The sequence below is a fragment of the Pavona decussata genome, unplaced genomic scaffold (genome assembly GCF_977016875.1).
Source record: "Pavona decussata unplaced genomic scaffold, jaPavDecu1.1 SCAFFOLD_156, whole genome shotgun sequence".
Taxonomy (NCBI): Eukaryota; Metazoa; Cnidaria; class Anthozoa; order Scleractinia; family Agariciidae; genus Pavona; species Pavona decussata.
Window position 1 is genome coordinate 4,812,273 of NW_028145568.1, and position 17,728 is coordinate 4,830,000.

A 17,728-nucleotide genomic window follows, 5' to 3' on the forward strand; every position below is an offset into this window, starting at 1 on the left:
CCAAACAAGAATGAGCAGTTCCAGAAAATATCGCATACTCCCCCAATGGAAGGCTTTTAGTTCTGCACCACCCCCCCTTCCCCCCCACAACACCCGGGAAATTCCAGTTTACCTTTAGTTAATACTTTGCTTCTAAAATTTTGGCTTTTAAGACCCATCCCTATTCCCCTAGGAATTTCAGATGACCTCCTTGCATGGGGTGGGTATGGATTTTTTTCTGGAATTGCACAATTTCCAAAGGGGTAGGGGCGGGGGTTAAAAAAGACCCCTCTTATAGGGTGGAGGGGTATTTCATGGAAAAGGCACATTACCTGGTCTGCATCATTTTTGAAAAGACCATCCAGCAGAAGATAGCAATAAAACAAAGGCCATTCACACTCAATGTTCTCAAAGATTTCCAATTCAGCAGGTTCATAATGAAGCCTGTAGGGATCCTGTCGAACATTACACAAAATAAGGCAAATAAATATTGTATGTATTTACAGCTGTACATAATTATGAAAGAAACATGTACATGTACACGTGTAATAATAGCATATTTGAAAACTACTGTGCATGTGGAATAAAGAAACATGTTATGCAAAGGTATATGTACATGTACCAGCAAGCTGCAAATAATTGTATTATTTAATAAGTTTAATATATGTGAGTACAGCAATAATTTATATAACTACATGTATGCTACTTACTTCAAGAGGAGTCTTGTAACCATCCCGGAGGAAACGGACAAGCCCATATCGGCCCTTCAAAATACAAAAATACACTGTACTACTACTCACTGGTTTGAAATCATTAGAAATCTGCAGGATGGTGAGAAGCCTGCGAGCTGATTTCTGAGCCAAAATAGGGTATATTTGGAGCAATTTTGATTTTAATTAAGGCAAAAAATGCACCTGCACTTCTCTTGCCCAAAACCCTTCAATTGGTTTTGTCAGAAACAATTGACAATAATATTATTGACAGAGACAATTTTTGACAATTAAAGTTAGATATGACATTATATATGACAATGAATTTATTATTGTTTGACTTTGTAAATCCATTTCCTGGCATGTCCACTAGTACTGTTGCTCCCTCAATCTTCTGACAGCAAAACTAAGTTATTTTGCTTTAGATTGAATGCATTCAAGGAGAGAATCATTGTCAAGGTGTTTTGAAAGCCCTGGCAGTTTTTAAGGACATTAAGGCCTGTGTTTAGATTGCTCTTTGTACTTCTTTACGTAAAAATTATTAGTCAAAGATTAATACCTGCAGCTTGGAGATAATTTTCTCCCTGGCTTCATTAACAAGATCCTCATCTTCAACAGCAAAGGCAGGAAAACTAATCACACTTAGCACTGAGGCTGCAATTTCCTATAGGAGAAAAGAATAAGACAACATTTTTTAAAATTAATGTACATGTACTAATTTATTAAAGTACATAACGATCATCTATAGTCACCCTGACTGTATAAAAATATGCGGTTGAAATAATTATGCACCTGATGCCCATGATGTCACATGAAAATGAAGTTTCTTCTGTCAACTTTTGGAATAAAGTTAATTTGGATTAATTTTCATTTTCATGTGTATGTTTGAATGAACAACAAAAAACAAAACAAAAAAGATACCTATACAATCATGTAATTTACTATAATCAACTTTAAAATTAATTAATTTTAATTTGTTCTAGGTAGGAATGCTTGACCTGGCATGACTACAACATCCTTGCCTACTAACTAGTACATGTACATGTATGTGTTGTAGTTTAAATTATTCTGAATTTGGTTCGCAAATTTTCAAGCCAGCTTGACTTTTATTTCCTTTGCATTAGATTAATTATTAACATAATGTACAGCAGAACCAAGTCATGAATTCAAAATAATAAAAATAAAAATCTGGTTTCAAGCATTTTAAACTAGAAACAAACTACAAATTAAAGCATAACATACATGTAAACAAATATTGATAAGCTGAAGCCCTTTAAACATACAACCCTTTGCATGTTTTAAGGGCTTTTTGAAACTTTTGCAACATTTGTTTTGATATACTTTAATATACTTATTAAGACTCCTGGAAAGAAGATCATGGACAGACATGCACAAATTGCAACTCATTTTAACAAATCTATAGGCTAGTGATCTATGACGACAAATTGACATTTTAATGTAACAAAGTTTTCACAATTGAAGAGGTGTGCTGAATAGGGCTCTTAGTGACTTTGGATGTAAGGTCAAATTCTCCTTTTGTTTCACAAGCAAATTACACGGCAATTTAGAAGAAGAATCTAGATATTTATCACAGGTCACTTTGGCCTTTCTTCCAGGCACCCCTTCAATTATTAAAGAAAGAGTTTGCTTACCTTGGAGTTGGACTCTCTCGGAACCATTGACTGTAGAATTGCCTGTGAAATACCATGTGCAATAAATAAGCACAGATTTTAACTTTTTAACAAATTTAATATTAACAACTTATTGGAATTTAAATTGTTGATTTTGATTCAGAAACCGTGACCAGAACACCGAAGACTGAACTTTCAATATTGTTTTGAAAAGTTCTGCATGTCCGTGGCTCACCAAAAAACCACATCAGAAGGGAATTGATGCATTGATATTCCATCTGTGTACATGTCTTTATTTAAAAGGTACTACAGCCCATCTTGGTTGGGGCACAGGCTAGACAATGCGCAGCATATATCTTGCTCCTCATGCTATAAATCTTCCCCTTTTCTGCCATGTTAATTTGTTTATGACATCATATCATAAAAATTAATATTAATAGCTACAGCTGTATATCACAAAATGTTTTGGCAGTGCAATGACTGGGACAATTTTGAACTTGGTCAAACTAACAGGTACTTTGTACATGAAAGATACATATAAGGTGTTTTAGACATTTCCTGCACTAATATGGCCTGGGTTTGACTCCTGGACTCAATGACATACGGGTTGAGTTTGTTGCTGGTTCTTGTCCTTGCTCCACAAGGTTTTTCTGTGGGTACTTGAACAGTTTTTCCCGTCTTCTCAAAAACCAACAAATCCAAATTCCAATTTGATCAGGAATCTGAGGGTCTCAGCTACATATGTGTCAGTCGTTAGACTTTCTTGAAACTGTTATCTTAAACAGCTTCTACTCTGAGTGTAGATTTTCTTTTCTTTATTCATTCATCAAAAAAGTCAATTTAGAGATCAATACAGCTGTACTGAGCGGCAAGAAACAGAAGCAAAATTTTGGGGGGTCATGTACACTATAATTAAGTTACTAACCTTGCACTGTTGAATGTCATCTGGCAAGATGTGAATGACAGAAGAATGCCCACCTTCAGGACCAAACAAATCCAAGCCATCTAGGGCTTCCAATGCAGCCTAAGGAAACAAACAGATCACAGTGGTTTAGGTTATCGCAAAAGCTAAATGAACAAGTTACATTGAATATTGTTCTGTAACCCCAAGCTAACCTTTGCCATTCCAATAGAACTTGCATTTAGCTCTGGCATACCATGATTGAGTTTGTCACCTCTTTCCCAGATACCATAGTCCTGTGAAACGAGAAAATATATTAAATACAGTCTCTGTGCTAGATACACTAGCTGTACATACTGTATAACTGTAGGTGAATCTTTGCAGATTTCATTTTGTAGTGTTTTTTCGGAGTCCATATACATGTAGTTGTGTTCTTCGATGTACATTGAATTACATGATTGTATAGATAGCCAGTTGGCTATAATCATCTCATATCCAACAAGTGCAAGTGGAAAAATTGCTAGAATTCTTGCTGATTTCACTTTTAACATCCAGAAAATAATATAATAATATAATGGCTGATATACATGTACCATGGTCACTAAGCCAATTGAAACTCTGGACTGATCACCATGTTTAAAATTAATAAATACATGTAAATACTTTTACATGTATATGCCTTATTATACAGTACTGGACAGAAAGTATCCTAACAGAGAATGCTGCGCTGAACACGTTCTTAAAGCGTACTGCTTTGGGTTTCCCTTAGCATTCCAGTAACGCGTTCCCTGTCAGGTTACTTCTGTCCGGTACTGTATGCTTGGGGGAAGAGAGGCACAGTTGATATATATGACTGTATAAATTATCAATTATTTTTGATGCAACAGTAAATTAATATTTTAATAATATTATTGACATTTGTGATGTAGAGACTTTAACCTGGAGTGCATGACTGTATGCATTTTCCTAATTAGCAGCTCTCCTAGAAATACTACCTTTAGTTAACAGTTACCGCTGAGTACTAGCAATGTGCTCCTAAAACTAGCAATTGGCTTACCGGAACACAGTAGGCCTTTTCAATGTAGAAAACCAGATTTTGAATAAAGGCCACTTCATCAAGGGTAAATATAATTTGAATTCCTGATAAAAAAAGAAAGAAACAATAACATTTAGATTTTAAATTAACTTTAAGTTGTCTTACTACACATACTGAAACAAATAATTTGGAGCATAACAGATCCTCTGCAAATATTTTACCAAATGAATACTGGTCCCAGTCAGCCGGCTAGCAAAATTTCCACTGTTAATTTTTCCTTTTGCTTATTTCTTATTAACAACAATGACCAACTGAGTTAGATCCAGCCAACCTACAGCTGTACATTGTAAATGAATTAGAGAATTTTTGTCAGATGTTCAAATCGTGGAAGGCCCCTGGTTGTAATAACATTCCCATGCAAATGATGTGTTAGAGAAGAACTTATAATGAGTGAAAACTAATTTCATTAACTATAATTTCCTTTTTGAGATAACATCAAGCAAATGTCACATCCATGTGCAGCTTTCCGACTGAACAGACATAGACCATAGACCATGATCATGTAATAAAACTGTACCTGAAGCAGTCATTTCTGCCAGCATAAGAAGATAAAGAGATGTAGCATCAATCTGAAGATGGCCCCAAGCATGATCACCAACACAAGGACTACAGGTTTCTGCAATTACATGTAAATTGCAAAGATTGTAATCCTTGACCTCCATGTGCAACATAAAACCACAGACACTGAGTATGTACATTCTACATGGAGTCAAATTTAAAGAAGGAACCTACGGTGTACACTAGCACATATAACAAGACATGTATGCACATGCTTGCTCTTTCCAGATCTGGATTTAAGAAGTGATAATACATATACCAAATGTACACTACATGTCTAGATTGGTTCATGTACATAGACTAATTAGTACATGTAGACAGCTGTGTAGCACTTTGTTACTTACTTAGGTTGTATTTGGCATGAAGGGCATCTTCCTTGGCTTGAGATTTCTTGAATTTCTCAACTTTGTGAACCTTTAGACAAATTAAAAACTTAAAGTTCACAGTTCAACAACCTTATATGTACTTCTGCAAAAAAAATACATGTAACAACAGCACATACACATGTAATTGAGATGATTATATACAGTAACTTAATAGTTATTTGTTTTATTTTGAATTATGGCCCATTTCCTTCGGTTGAAGTTACCTGTCTCATCATGCATAGCAGAAGACCTCTCATACATTTCACAACAGCCTGTAGGGAAATCAAAGATAAAATTCAAAGTTAGCAGTCTAAATACACTGTACATGTAGCTATTGGCAGATTAAGCAGTTATTTTAATGCTTTTTTTGTAGCAACGTTTTATTCATCACAGACTTGGAGTACTCAGTAGAATACAAGACTTGCCTCTTTTGAATTTTAGTGAAGTGTCTTTAGTTAGTGGTTCATCAATGATTTCAAAGTTACAGTGTAAACACCAGGCCCTGGTTATTCAAAGAGTGGATAACTTTATCCAGTGGATAAGTCACTATCCACTGGATAAAATGTATTGGTTGGAGTACATTTTATCCGCTGGATAGCGATTTATCCACTGGATAACGTTATTTATTAAGAACTGAATCATTGTATAATGCAATTTGAGGGATTTGATTGGCTTAGCGGCCATGGTATATGAGCAATTATACCATGGCTGAGAAATAGCGACCATTAAATTGTCTGCTGGTTATTCTTGCACAGTGAAATCAGTAAGATCTAGCAATATTTCTTGATTGTCTTTAATAAAACAATTGTTCCACTTGCGCTTGTTGGATATGAGATGATCATCTCATATCCAACGCACGCTCGTGGAATAATTGTTAACTATTATACTGAAATCGCTGTCTTGCATATAAAATGTACTCCAACTAATACATTTTATCCACTGGATAGTGACTTATCCACTGGATAAAGTTATCCACTCTTTGAACAACTGGAGCCAGCCCTACAGGTATGTACATACATAGAAAATGAGGACATGCAATATCTGAAAGGCACAGGCATGTGAATGGCTCAGTGCCATTATCATTTGGTCATTGAATTGAAGTGCTTCTAGAACAGTGCTTCTAGAATGTAAATGTATTTTCTAGTGTCTTGTTGGGACGGTGGCCCATTAATTGACTTGCTGGTTGACTGTAGTGCTTTCTAGAACAAGAAAGGTAATAATTTGGAGTCAGGTGGAGCCTCTACAATAATATTATAAATTTCATATTTTTAGAAGCTCCAGGGGTGAGCAGTCAACTTCGTGAAATCTTATAGAACAAGAAAGTTAAATGTTGTGGTTCAAAACTTTTTTGGCTTAAAAATTTTCAAAGCAGTTTGATTTTCATATCCCTCGGTCTCAGATTATGATAATGAATACTGCACAAAGGAAAATAAAAATTAAACTGGTTTGAAAAAAAAACAAACAAAAAATTAAACCACAACATAGTAACAACAAGCTTCCAAGCTACAGTAATAATATTATTATTAATAATTATTAATAATAATATTATTACTGTAGCTTGGAAGCTTGCCTGTAACTTTTCAGTGAGCTTCTAATCCAGTTTTCTAGATCTTTCACACTGGAAATTCAAGGAGAAGGGGGAATACCAAAGGCCAAAAATTTAAAAGAAAGCATGCATCTAAAATAAAATGTCCGGAAACCTGTGAGGGGTCAAATCAAAAATCCTCTGAGTGGGCAGAATGACTTTTAATCATTTATTTTTCTGGAACATTTCAAATTGTGTTGCTCCTGCTGTTGTGTTCTCACCAATAGTTACAGAGGGAGCCTTCTTACTGAACATGTACTGTACATGTGCCTATTAAACAACTTACATGTATATATGCCAGTTACCTGTGTGAGTTCGTGCGCTCTTGCTCTGTCTTCATCCACATCAGCATTCTTTTTATAAGCCAATGACAGGCCCCAGACAGCCAGGATACTGTACACATTGTCACGAACCCAGGCATCACCCAGGTACTCAGTGGATCCTGAATGATACTTGACTCGGCTGATTTTTGGTGGTAACAGACCTGTAACTGGATCCTAAATCAGAGGAAAGAATATATATTGAAAGAGAAAGCTCTTTAGAGAAGCCCTGTTGCTTACATTATTCACTGAAGTGGAGGCAGAGAAGTGGTCAATATGTGCATGTACTCTACCAAGCAACAAATTCCTCGTGTTTTATGACACAATAAAACAGTGGCTCGCCAGTTTCAATCAGCCACTTTACTTGTATTTCTGACAAACTAATGAACAAAACTGCGGGTGAAATCCAGGACAATACCAGGATGTGAATACTACAGACTGTACATGTACAGGTGTAGCCACTATCCAGAGTATGAGCAGTCAATCAGAGTGTCAAATTATGCACTGGGTTGGTTTATACTACAGCTGCAAACTGAATTATTTCAACACTGGATCATTGGATAATGCAGTTCCAGTGTTTTACTTGGTTTAACGGTCATGGTACACTTATATGAGCCACTACACCGTGCACCACAAATATACTAAGAGTACACGTCAGGGGGAAAAGAAAATAAATCAGCATGATTTAGTGAATTTTTGAGGTTGTTTTTAATACAAATAATGTTTAATCCTTCCACTTGGGTTTGTTTTGGATACAAGAATGATGGTTATAGCCAACAAGTCTGTTTTTTAGAGCATTCAATTTTAAGCTTTGTAATTATTTTCAATATTTCATTATAATGAATTATTGTTAAAAAAAAAACAAAACAAAAAAACAAAAAACACCATAATTCTAAGCCTGAAGTGGTTTTCATTAAAGATAAATATATTATTATAGACCTTATCATGGTTTTGGAAGCTATCTTGATAGGTAGGCGAGTTACAAGTCTTGAAATAACAGTGTTTGTACGGAAATCCGATGTCAAATAATGTTCATATAAAACATCGCTTCTGAAAAATTCATGAATTGGAAACTTTAGGCACCAGGCAAAGGATTGTACAGAAAATAACTGAGCTCGGATGTAGCTGTGCCAGAAAACATCTAGTTGCATTTTGACATTTTCATACATTTGTCTGTATAGCGAACCAGTCGTGAACTGCTGCTAAAAATGGCTCGCGGAAAAAAAATACAGGGAAATGTATGGAAAGTTCAAAACAGACTGGACAAGCGCTTTCTGGCTCAGCTACAACCCTCCAATTTTTTTCTTAAAATCCTTTTCCTAGTGCTAAAAGTTTCCAATTTATGAATTTTTCACAAGCAATATTTTATGAAAATTATTTGACATCGAATTTCCATTCAAACACTGTTATCTCGAGACGTGTTTGCCTACTCGTCAAAATGGCATCGAAAACGTGATAAGGCCTATTCAAACTAGTAGCTTCACTAATCTTGTTCTTGAGTTCGAAAATCAAAAGAATATTTCACCGTGAAAGAGGCTAGTCAGGCTAATTTGCATGCACACAAAAGAATATTAAAATGTCAACCATTTTTGCATAGAGTCCATTAAAGATAAATTATTATTATCATTATTATTATTATTATTATTACATGTATATGCAAGCAATCTTTGTAAGATCGTCCCTATTAAACCTCATGTAGCAAATCACGTAAGAATGATAACTAGCTCTGAAGCAATACGCAGAATAAATCGAATATTAAATTAAGTACAGAAAGAAAAATCCATCAAGTAACAAATACGCTTTTACGCTTGGTAGCACTTTTCCGTGATCATCTAATATATTTGTTTATGCCGATCAAATACTTGCGAAGATTAACAAAAGAATCCAACTTTTTGCTGCAACTCCAGTGAAGAAAATAAGCTGATCGCAAAACTATTTGGACTTATTTAAGTTTATAACAAGCAAAGTAAGCTTCCATGCATATGTGTATTTCCCAACAGAAATCAGAAATTCAACGCTAAGTGCAGTCAAATAATTTTGTACCTGGAAATCCAAGATGGTTCGGTTAACAAGACGGTGATACCAATCCAGACGAACTATGGAGTTACTTCTAGTCCTCATAGCTTCCAAAGATTATGTTAACTTATGATTTCTGCAGCCTTTCCGGCGAGCAAAACAAGCTCAGCCGTACTCCCAACTTTCCGCCATTTTGGATCGACCTCCTCAAATGGGATATCCGTGAAGGACTGGGTATGGGTAGTGACGTCAAATCCGCGCGTAATTTGACGCCATCAATAGTAACAATGGAAACGCGCGGGTAAATTTCACTTTCTGCGCAAACTGACCTTGGAAGTTCCTGTTTTTTTCGCCTTTGCGAAAAGTTGTCGTAAATTGTTCGTAAACGCTCTGATTTCTCAGATCCGTGAATCCGAACGATTTAGAAATCTTCCGGAACACTGATGAAAAGGAATTGCCCTGAGTTTTAGGAAAAAGCGAGCGAAATTTTTGATCAATTCGCGTGAGGTTCCTCAGGATTTCCTCACCGATCTCTGCAATGGCCTTTGACGTGGATTCAAATACGCTTCAAGATTTTGTAAACCAGGTAGGATAGAGGACTGAAATACGCCAGGACTACAGTATAAATTACAGAAAATATTTTCTGCAAAATGAAAAGGAGGCAAGCGGTATGGCTTATGAAGGCTTTCTTGAACATTTTGTTGGCGACTTTGGCGGGCTTGAACTACAGTCAACTCTCTCGTAAGCGACCACCCTTGGTGCACGACAAAGTGGTCGCTTACGGGAGGTGGTCGCTTACGGGAAAGATCAATAAAATAAGCCTAATGCTGGAGTGATAAATTAATTACCTAAAAATATTACCCTAGCAGCTAAAATTAGGCAAATAGAAACTAATTTATTTGATTTTTTCACGTCTATTCATTCCTCTGACGAAACTTTGTGTAACATTTTGGAACAGATCACTGTAACATTTCCCATTTACCTACAGATCTAATTATAGTAATCTTCTCTGTCTGTAAACTGTCAGTTGTCCGGGGTAGCGTCATTAAAAATTGAACTTTTGTTGCTTCTGAGTAATTATGTACTCAGATCATACGCGAATATTTTGGGTGGTCGCTAACCGGAAACGGAAAACAAAAGAATATGTCAAATTTCTGGCCTAAAAAGTGGTCGCGGTCCCTTAGAAATTTGAGTGGTGGTCGCTTACGAGAGAGCTCTTGAAACAGTATTTAACTGAGAAACAAAACAGTTGTTTATGAAGTGGTCGCTTACGGGAGGTGGTCGCTTTGAGAGAGTTGACTGTACTCATACGATTGATATTTGGCCAAGAAGAGAAATGAAAATAAGGTTCAGGTTTTATCATTATAAGCATATCATTCTGATCATATGTTGTTGCTGGTTACCTACAGTGTATGGTTGAAAATGTGTTGTAACTATTCATAGAGGATTTGCAGGTGAAAGCAATGATACATGTAGATTTTCAACCAAACTGGTTTCAGGCACAGGGCGGACATCCGGGGCCCAGTTGTTCGAAGCCCGATTAAGCTAATCCTAGATTAACGAGATCTTTGATTCGAGTTTAATTACCAAACAATAAAGATTTTTCAAAAAGATTTTTGTCCCTCAGTTTTGATGTTGAATTTCCTTTGCCATTAGCTTAAAATTAGATTTTAAAAACATTTTTAACAAGCGAGCTGGAAACCTCGGTTAACTTCTAATCGGGGATTAGCGTTAATCGACTTTCGAACAACCGGGCCCGGGGTGGTGACTCCATATAAAAGTGACGCGGGTGATCGTCTTATCTTTTAGGGCTAAAATTTGTGGTTTGGTGCCCCTTAGGGTGCTAAAATCGAAAATGACTTCGCTTAGAGGTCACGGATAGTACCTTTTAGGGTATTGAACCGAAAAATACCAAATGTATGAGATGAAGTAAATATCCATCAACTGATTTCATACTACTTAGGGGTAAAAAATTGTTGGGACAACCCCAACAAAACAGAATACTGGTATCTTTTAGGGGTTCTTTTCAAAATTTCTGACAATCACTCCCATCACTATCTTATGGAAATTTCCATCCCTCCTCCCCCCACCTGGGGGCTGACAACTTTGCCTCCTTTTGCTACTGCGAATATGTGACCTTCTTTGGGAAAACGTACACTAACGATATTCTGTTAGCTATCCGTTAGTCAGCTGTTAGATAAATTAATGAAAACCATTAGAGGCATTAGTCAATCCGTTAGCATCTAATCCGAAACCGTTAGAGCGTTAGTTGAATCCGTTAGAGTGTTAGTTGTATCCGTTAGAACGTCAGTTGAATCCGTTAGAGCGTTAGTTGTATACGTGGTTTATGACTATGCAGGAAAAGGGAAAAGAAGATCTAAGCAAGCCAAGGGCTATGGATATCCAAAAAAATATGAAAATTGGGTACAACCATACCTTTTTCAAAGATAACTAAGCTTCAATTTGAAAAGAAAAGCCCGAAGCCAGACATTGTTAAATATAAATTAAATACACTTTTTAGAAAATTATAACTTTTTTTATTGTTGCTTAATTATCTCTGAAAATTGCATGGCTCCCCCCAATTTTCTTTTTCCATTTCAATAGCCCAATTGCTAAAGATCTGCTTTCCTGCATATAGTTATAAACTTGGCAAACATAATTCTTTAGGAGCTGGTGCCATCCTTAATTTGGACAATGTTTCAACCCTTACACAAGTCTTAAATTCTTTAGGGCCAGAGCTACAATGAGTATACGTGTTTTGTTGTTTATCGTTTTCAGGAATTGCTAAAACTGGACAGGAGTACAGAAATCACAAACCAGGTACTTGTTTCAACTTTTTCCCTCTGCACAAAAGGGTACATGTACAGGTAGGAACTTGAATAAGCTTTTGTTTAGTTTTGGATTGGACATTCAGTCTACATGTAAATCTGTAAAGAACATGGTACTGACATTTCTTGAATGTTTAATGTGAGAAATTAACACCCCCCCCCCCCCCCTTCCCTGAAAAAAATGCACGATGATCTGAAAACAAAAACAGCAAGACCACTTTACTGTACTAATTAAATTAATTAAATAATAAAAGTTAATTAAGTTAATTTACAAAGGAATAAACTTAATAATTAAAGGGCACAGACTCCCTGAAATAACTAAGAAGCTAAAAATTCCAAAGAGCCGGATGATTTAAATAAGATAACGAAAATTAAATATTGATAGCTGAGGTACAACATGGTGACATATACTAATGCTTCCACACATTCACACACACTCACACCAGGGCTGCAAATAACTAACTGGCAGGCGCCGGTCACGTTGTCCGGTCAAACATGTTTTTGCTCGGACACTACCCGTTTTTGGCCGGTCAAATTTTAACAGTCGTAACTCTTGGGATAGTGAACCCAGATTGCACAGTAATCCTTTTATAACTAAAAAAAATTGAATCCAAGTCGGTTTGGCAATAAAAATATTAAAAGTTACATGTAAAAGTTTTACTACTCTTTACTGCGAAGCAGCCTCGCATAATTTCAGAACGTAGAACGGTTATGCAAGATACAACCGCAATTGTCCGTTTTACTGTACATCTGGCAAAATCACTTATAATTAAATATTACACTTTGGCAATCGCCACATCATTTCTACAACTGAACTTTAAGGAAAATGTGCAGAATATATGAAAGCTGAAGGGTTCAATCGGTCTCTTAATTAATTTGAAAAAAGAAGCTAACTAAAACGTAAACATAAACAAAAAACACTTAACTTTAATTCATATCGTCTAAGGGTTTCGAAATTCGGCAGCACTGTATGTAATTGTATTAAATGCATGGCGTCCAATGCGCTCGCTGACTTCCTTCCATTTAGAATCCCTTTAAGACAACCTTATTCTTCCACTTTTTGTGTTATACGCTCCATTTTTGAGTTGCATCGAGTGATGGAATCACCAGAAAGCTCAGGAACCAAGCATGTTTTGCAGGTTGTGCCGGAAGATTAACTTATGGTTTGTTCGCTTTTCCCACTTTGCAACAAATACTACGTGGAGAATTCTTGGTGCCGCAAGATTATTCTTCGTGAAGGTGCTTTCCGATCATTCAACCAATCAAACTAACCGTCAATCACTTTATTTAAGAGTCAATCATGGTATCTAGCCAAAGGTAAAACCCTCTACTAATTAACGGAAGACACGATGATTTATGGTCGCGACAGGACTTGATGACATCGTGGAAATTTACGACTACCGGGAATTTCTCGACCACTAATTTGTCTAGTTTTATATTCGTTTTTTTTTTTCTTTCGGAAACATGAATGTTGTCCCTCGCGATTATCAAATAGTTAAAAATTAAAATTTCTCTGAACGAGTCAGTAAAGGACCGGACAAGATGTCCGGCAATCCAAGGATTTGTCCGGTCAATACCCAATTTTGACCGGACATTGTCCGTTGACCGGCCGTTATTTGCAGCCCTGCACACTGTTTTTTTTTTTTAAGGGATATTGACAGAGAAGTAGAAAGGAAGTAAAGAATTAATAAACAACATAATATGCTAAGGCAGAATCACCCATCACCCACTGGATTACTCTCAGAGCTAATTTAGGTGGTACAACTTTGTTGGATGCAAATGTTTGTGGTATATGCCATCAAGAACATTACTTACATCACCCAAGTTGTAGATTTGATTTATACCTGGGGAGGGTTGGGGAGGGGTTACTCACATAATTACATAGCTTATACAGTGATGATAGTGTTATGACATGGGCCTTCCTTTGCTTCTCTTCTCAGGTATTCCTTTTTTCCTCTTTTCCCTCCTCACAGTTCATTTTCTCCACTTGTGTAAATATTCTCAAGTTCAGATACCATGCACACATCACTGTTACTAACTCTCATGCCCTATACGAAGTAGCATGAAGCAGTTTGGCAGTAGCATTGAAGTAGCATGATGCCTAAACTAACTTTATTCAACCAATTTCAATTAAGCATGGCAAAATCTAAGGGTATAAATGTAAATGGGAATTTCAGTTTTACATCCACAGAGTGGCCCTTCATTCATTGTTTCCAGGTCGAATTTGAAGTTAGAAATGTTTTTATTTTTGTGGAGGGAGGAAAACCGGAGTAACCAGAGAAAAACCCTTGGACAAAAATCAACAATAAACCCAACCCGCATATGGTGTTAACTTTGGGAATTGAATCCAGGCTACATTGGTGGGAGGAAAGTGCTCTCACCCTTGGATGTTTTCCCATTGGAGAGAGAATGTTTTATGAATGGCATATGAGGGGTGTGACATCTGAACTGGGCCTCGTAAGCATGTTGCAAGCAAAAAAGTTTTTATTACCATCTTATGGCTCTTATCCAGACCTTATTCAGACCTGGCTCCAGTTGTTCAAAGGCCGGATAACTTTATCCTGTGGATAAGTCACTATCCGACACATTCAATCTGTCCAAAGATTTCGGTATATTTTAGACCCTGAATAGTGCCTTATCCACCGGATAAAGTTATCCGGCCTTTGAACAACTGGGGCCTGAGGACTAAATTAGGGTTAAAACACTGCACCAAGACTTAAGTTAGGAACTTGCTACAGTAGCCCTATAATCTAGTCCCCAAAGGAAGTACCGGTTAGGGGTTGTTTTTAAAGTCGCCAGTATTTACAAAGCGGCTAAGATTCGAAATATGATAGCTGTTGCTGGCTGATTTCATAAAAATATGCTAATTTTGTGTTTGTTGTCGACCCGTTGAGTTCTTTTGTTTTATTTGACAATACCACACAAAGAGAACTTCGACGAAGAATAACAATGGCAAAAACGGGTACTTTTAGACGAGTCTAAAAATATGTGCATATGCATTTTTGCTACATCAAGGACGTATCTGCGTGGTTCGCTTAATTCTGACCTGCACTGTAAGAGTTTGGTCTGCTGTACATAATTTTTATGTCCACTGAATTTCATCCTTCAACCTGCAAAATAGAAAAAAACCTGCCAACTAGAGAGCAGTTCTCAACATCAAAATGCTCAAGATTTGCTTAAGCCAGAACGTAATCTAAAACAAAGCAGACTGAGAAGTTGTTGTCCTCTGTAGTCATCATAACAGTTATTTTAGTACCAGTATTGCATATGTAGGGTGCAAACAAAACTTTCCCCATCGTTAGTATCAAGGTTTTGCTGTATCCATTACCTCTGATGAGCAGACTCCAAAAAGGAGACATTACGGCTGTTTGTACCTAACAAATAAGCCATGCATGGCTTAACTAATTATTAAGTCACGTGACTACCATATAAATGCATTGAAAAATGACAGTTAGGTAGCGGCTTAGTGAAGCTGCTGCTTAGCTATAAGCTGAGCTTTCATATGAACAGCACTTTTTTGTATACTTTTTGGCCTAGTTGAGCTGCGACTTCATCAATTTCTCTCACATAAACAGCTCAACTAGCCCACCCTAATAACTAACCTGTGATGAATATCCTTCCTACCTACATCTCATCAAATAAAAAAAAAAGATGCCTGATCACAGCTTACCCTTACAGTGCGATGCACCTTACTGCGGCCACCCATAAACATTTTTTACAATAATTGTAAAAAATGTTTATTAAGTTAGCCATAAAATACAAAACAACATGTTTTCAATAATTTGTTGTTGCGTCACTTGCCTGTTGGACTTTGCAAGGTGGTGTGAGCGTTAATCAAATTCGCGTATCCTTATTGGCTCACCTTTTAAAAAAAGTTTGTTGGGTGGCCACGGTAAGGAGGGTCACACTGTTAACACTTGTTGAAGTTACACACATGAATGTACCACCCCGAAGAAGGGTGAATACATGTGTGTAAGCTCTGACTTGGCACTGTTAATAGCTGAAAATGTGTACATGTATATGGTGTTTTGGATTGTATCTTCTCCTTCCTCCATCACTCCACTAGTGTCACTAGTTTAGAGTGGTATCACAGTTTTTGATAATAAAAATTATTTCTCTGTTTTCTCTAACATAGGATCGGTATTGTGTGCACAAAGTGTGCTTTGAAAGTTTGATAGACCAACACTCAACATACAGGGACCTTCTTTCCAGAATAAAGGTACTGAAATTATATAACAACAACAACAACAACACACACAAACCCAAAAGCTAGATTTTAAAGGAGAGTATGCACAAGAGCTACAAAACTCTCAGTCTCCCATAAATCAGTCCAGTAATAACTTCAGAGATTAACCTATTTTAACTGCAAATCTGTTCCGAGCTATACAATCATGTACCTACACTCCCAAACACGTTCTGTTGTTGCAATAGCATTTTCTACTTCCCATTATTTATTTTTATCTAAGGATTATTTTAAGTTCTATAGAAACAAATTTCCGTACAATTCTTTTAGTTCTGCGGGTTACTTACTGATCACCCAAAAAACAAATTAAAATTCAAAACAAATTAAAATTGGTTTTGAATTCATAATAACTTATATTTCCACCACTCCCATCTTTCTAATTAGCCTCTCTCTTGCTAGGGCTCATAATTAATTAAAAAAAAAAAACAGTGGCTATCAGTTTCTATTAAATAAATATTTTTATACCATTATCAACTTACATGTATTTATGTGATGTTTATGTCAACTTTGATGAATAATTATTCAATTTAAATGTCTGTGGATGTTGATGAAGATGAATATTAGCTTAAGATTAACCTCTCCAGAACTCAGTGGTTAGACTCTCCAACTGGTATGCTGAAGGTCATACATGCATCCCCCGTATTAGGGACTCAGGATGCTGATACAGCATACTAATTATGCACAACTTCCTCTACTAAGAAGGAGACTTGTTTATTTAACTTTCACACACGTAAGCTTATACATAAGATCAAAATGTGGTTCAATTTTATTTGCTGAACCAGTTTGCTTGCCTTCTGTAAGCATTCTATTGGGTCTTAATCCATGTTTGTAGGCAGAATATGAAGAGTGTATTGAGACAATAGAGAGAGGCCAGAGAGAAGCAACTTATCTGTCAGGAAAGTTAGTAGCTACTGTGATGGAACCTGAAACAATCAGGTGATGCCAATATTTACAATAATCTTAGAATGATGTTTATTTTAAAATCTGTCCACGGTGTAAGGGTATTCCACGAGCTCGTGTTGGATATGAGATGATAGATAGCCAATAAGATCAGATAATTTCAGATAACGAGATAATCAGATACAGTGTAACTTATTTAACTCAACTCAACTTTGCAGAGGATACAGATTAGAAATTAAACATATACAAATAAATAAGAATAAAGTACGGTGGCTTGTAGGGGTATTGAAAAAAGATAACAACATCTACATAGGGAGTGAGTTGGGATCATCCAAATAGCAGAGGCTAATCTAGTGGATGGTCCCAATGGAATACAACATTACACAATGAGGCGCATAGCGCCGAGTTGGCTATGATCATCTTAATTTATCCAACAAGGGTGAGTGGCATAATAATTAATGGTTTTATTGAAAACAGTCAAGAAATATTGCTTGATTTCGCTTTGCAAGAACACTCAGAAGACATTTTAATGGACTCACCATTTCTCAGGCATGGTATAATGGCTCAAATACCATGGCCACTCAGCCAATCAAATC

At 36.4% G+C, this 17,728-nt stretch overlaps 2 protein-coding genes across 4 annotated transcripts in view; one reads left to right on the top strand and one right to left on the bottom strand.

Moving 5' to 3' along the window:
* LOC146465456 (phosphorylase b kinase regulatory subunit alpha, liver isoform-like) overlaps positions 1-9,360 on the bottom strand; it is a 48,831-nt gene extending 39,471 nt beyond the window's left edge. For all 3 annotated transcript variants that reach the window (XM_085128736.1, XM_085128735.1, XM_085128734.1), the window contains exons 1-12: positions 9,189-9,360; positions 7,131-7,322; positions 5,465-5,512; positions 5,220-5,289; positions 4,835-4,933; positions 4,279-4,361; positions 3,437-3,517; positions 3,246-3,344; positions 2,342-2,383; positions 1,249-1,353; positions 690-743; positions 312-434 (exon numbers count right to left, since the gene is read on the bottom strand). In XM_085128736.1, coding sequence (XP_084984862.1) covers positions 312-434; positions 690-743; positions 1,249-1,353; positions 2,342-2,383; positions 3,246-3,344; positions 3,437-3,517; positions 4,279-4,361; positions 4,835-4,933; positions 5,220-5,289; positions 5,465-5,512; positions 7,131-7,322; positions 9,189-9,266 — 1,074 coding nt within the window. In that variant the 5' untranslated portion in view covers positions 9,267-9,360. The remainder of the gene's footprint in view (positions 1-311; positions 435-689; positions 744-1,248; positions 1,354-2,341; positions 2,384-3,245; positions 3,345-3,436; positions 3,518-4,278; positions 4,362-4,834; positions 4,934-5,219; positions 5,290-5,464; positions 5,513-7,130; positions 7,323-9,188) is intronic.
* Positions 9,361-9,477: 117 nt separating this feature from the next.
* Positions 9,478-17,728, top strand: part of LOC146465459 (clathrin heavy chain linker domain-containing protein 1-like) — a 60,766-nt gene continuing 52,515 nt past the window's right edge. Inside the window, exons 1-4 of the mRNA XM_085128737.1 lie at positions 9,478-9,747; positions 11,940-11,981; positions 16,125-16,208; positions 17,065-17,168. Coding sequence (XP_084984863.1) covers positions 9,700-9,747; positions 11,940-11,981; positions 16,125-16,208; positions 17,065-17,168 — 278 coding nt within the window. The 5' untranslated portion in view covers positions 9,478-9,699. The remainder of the gene's footprint in view (positions 9,748-11,939; positions 11,982-16,124; positions 16,209-17,064; positions 17,169-17,728) is intronic.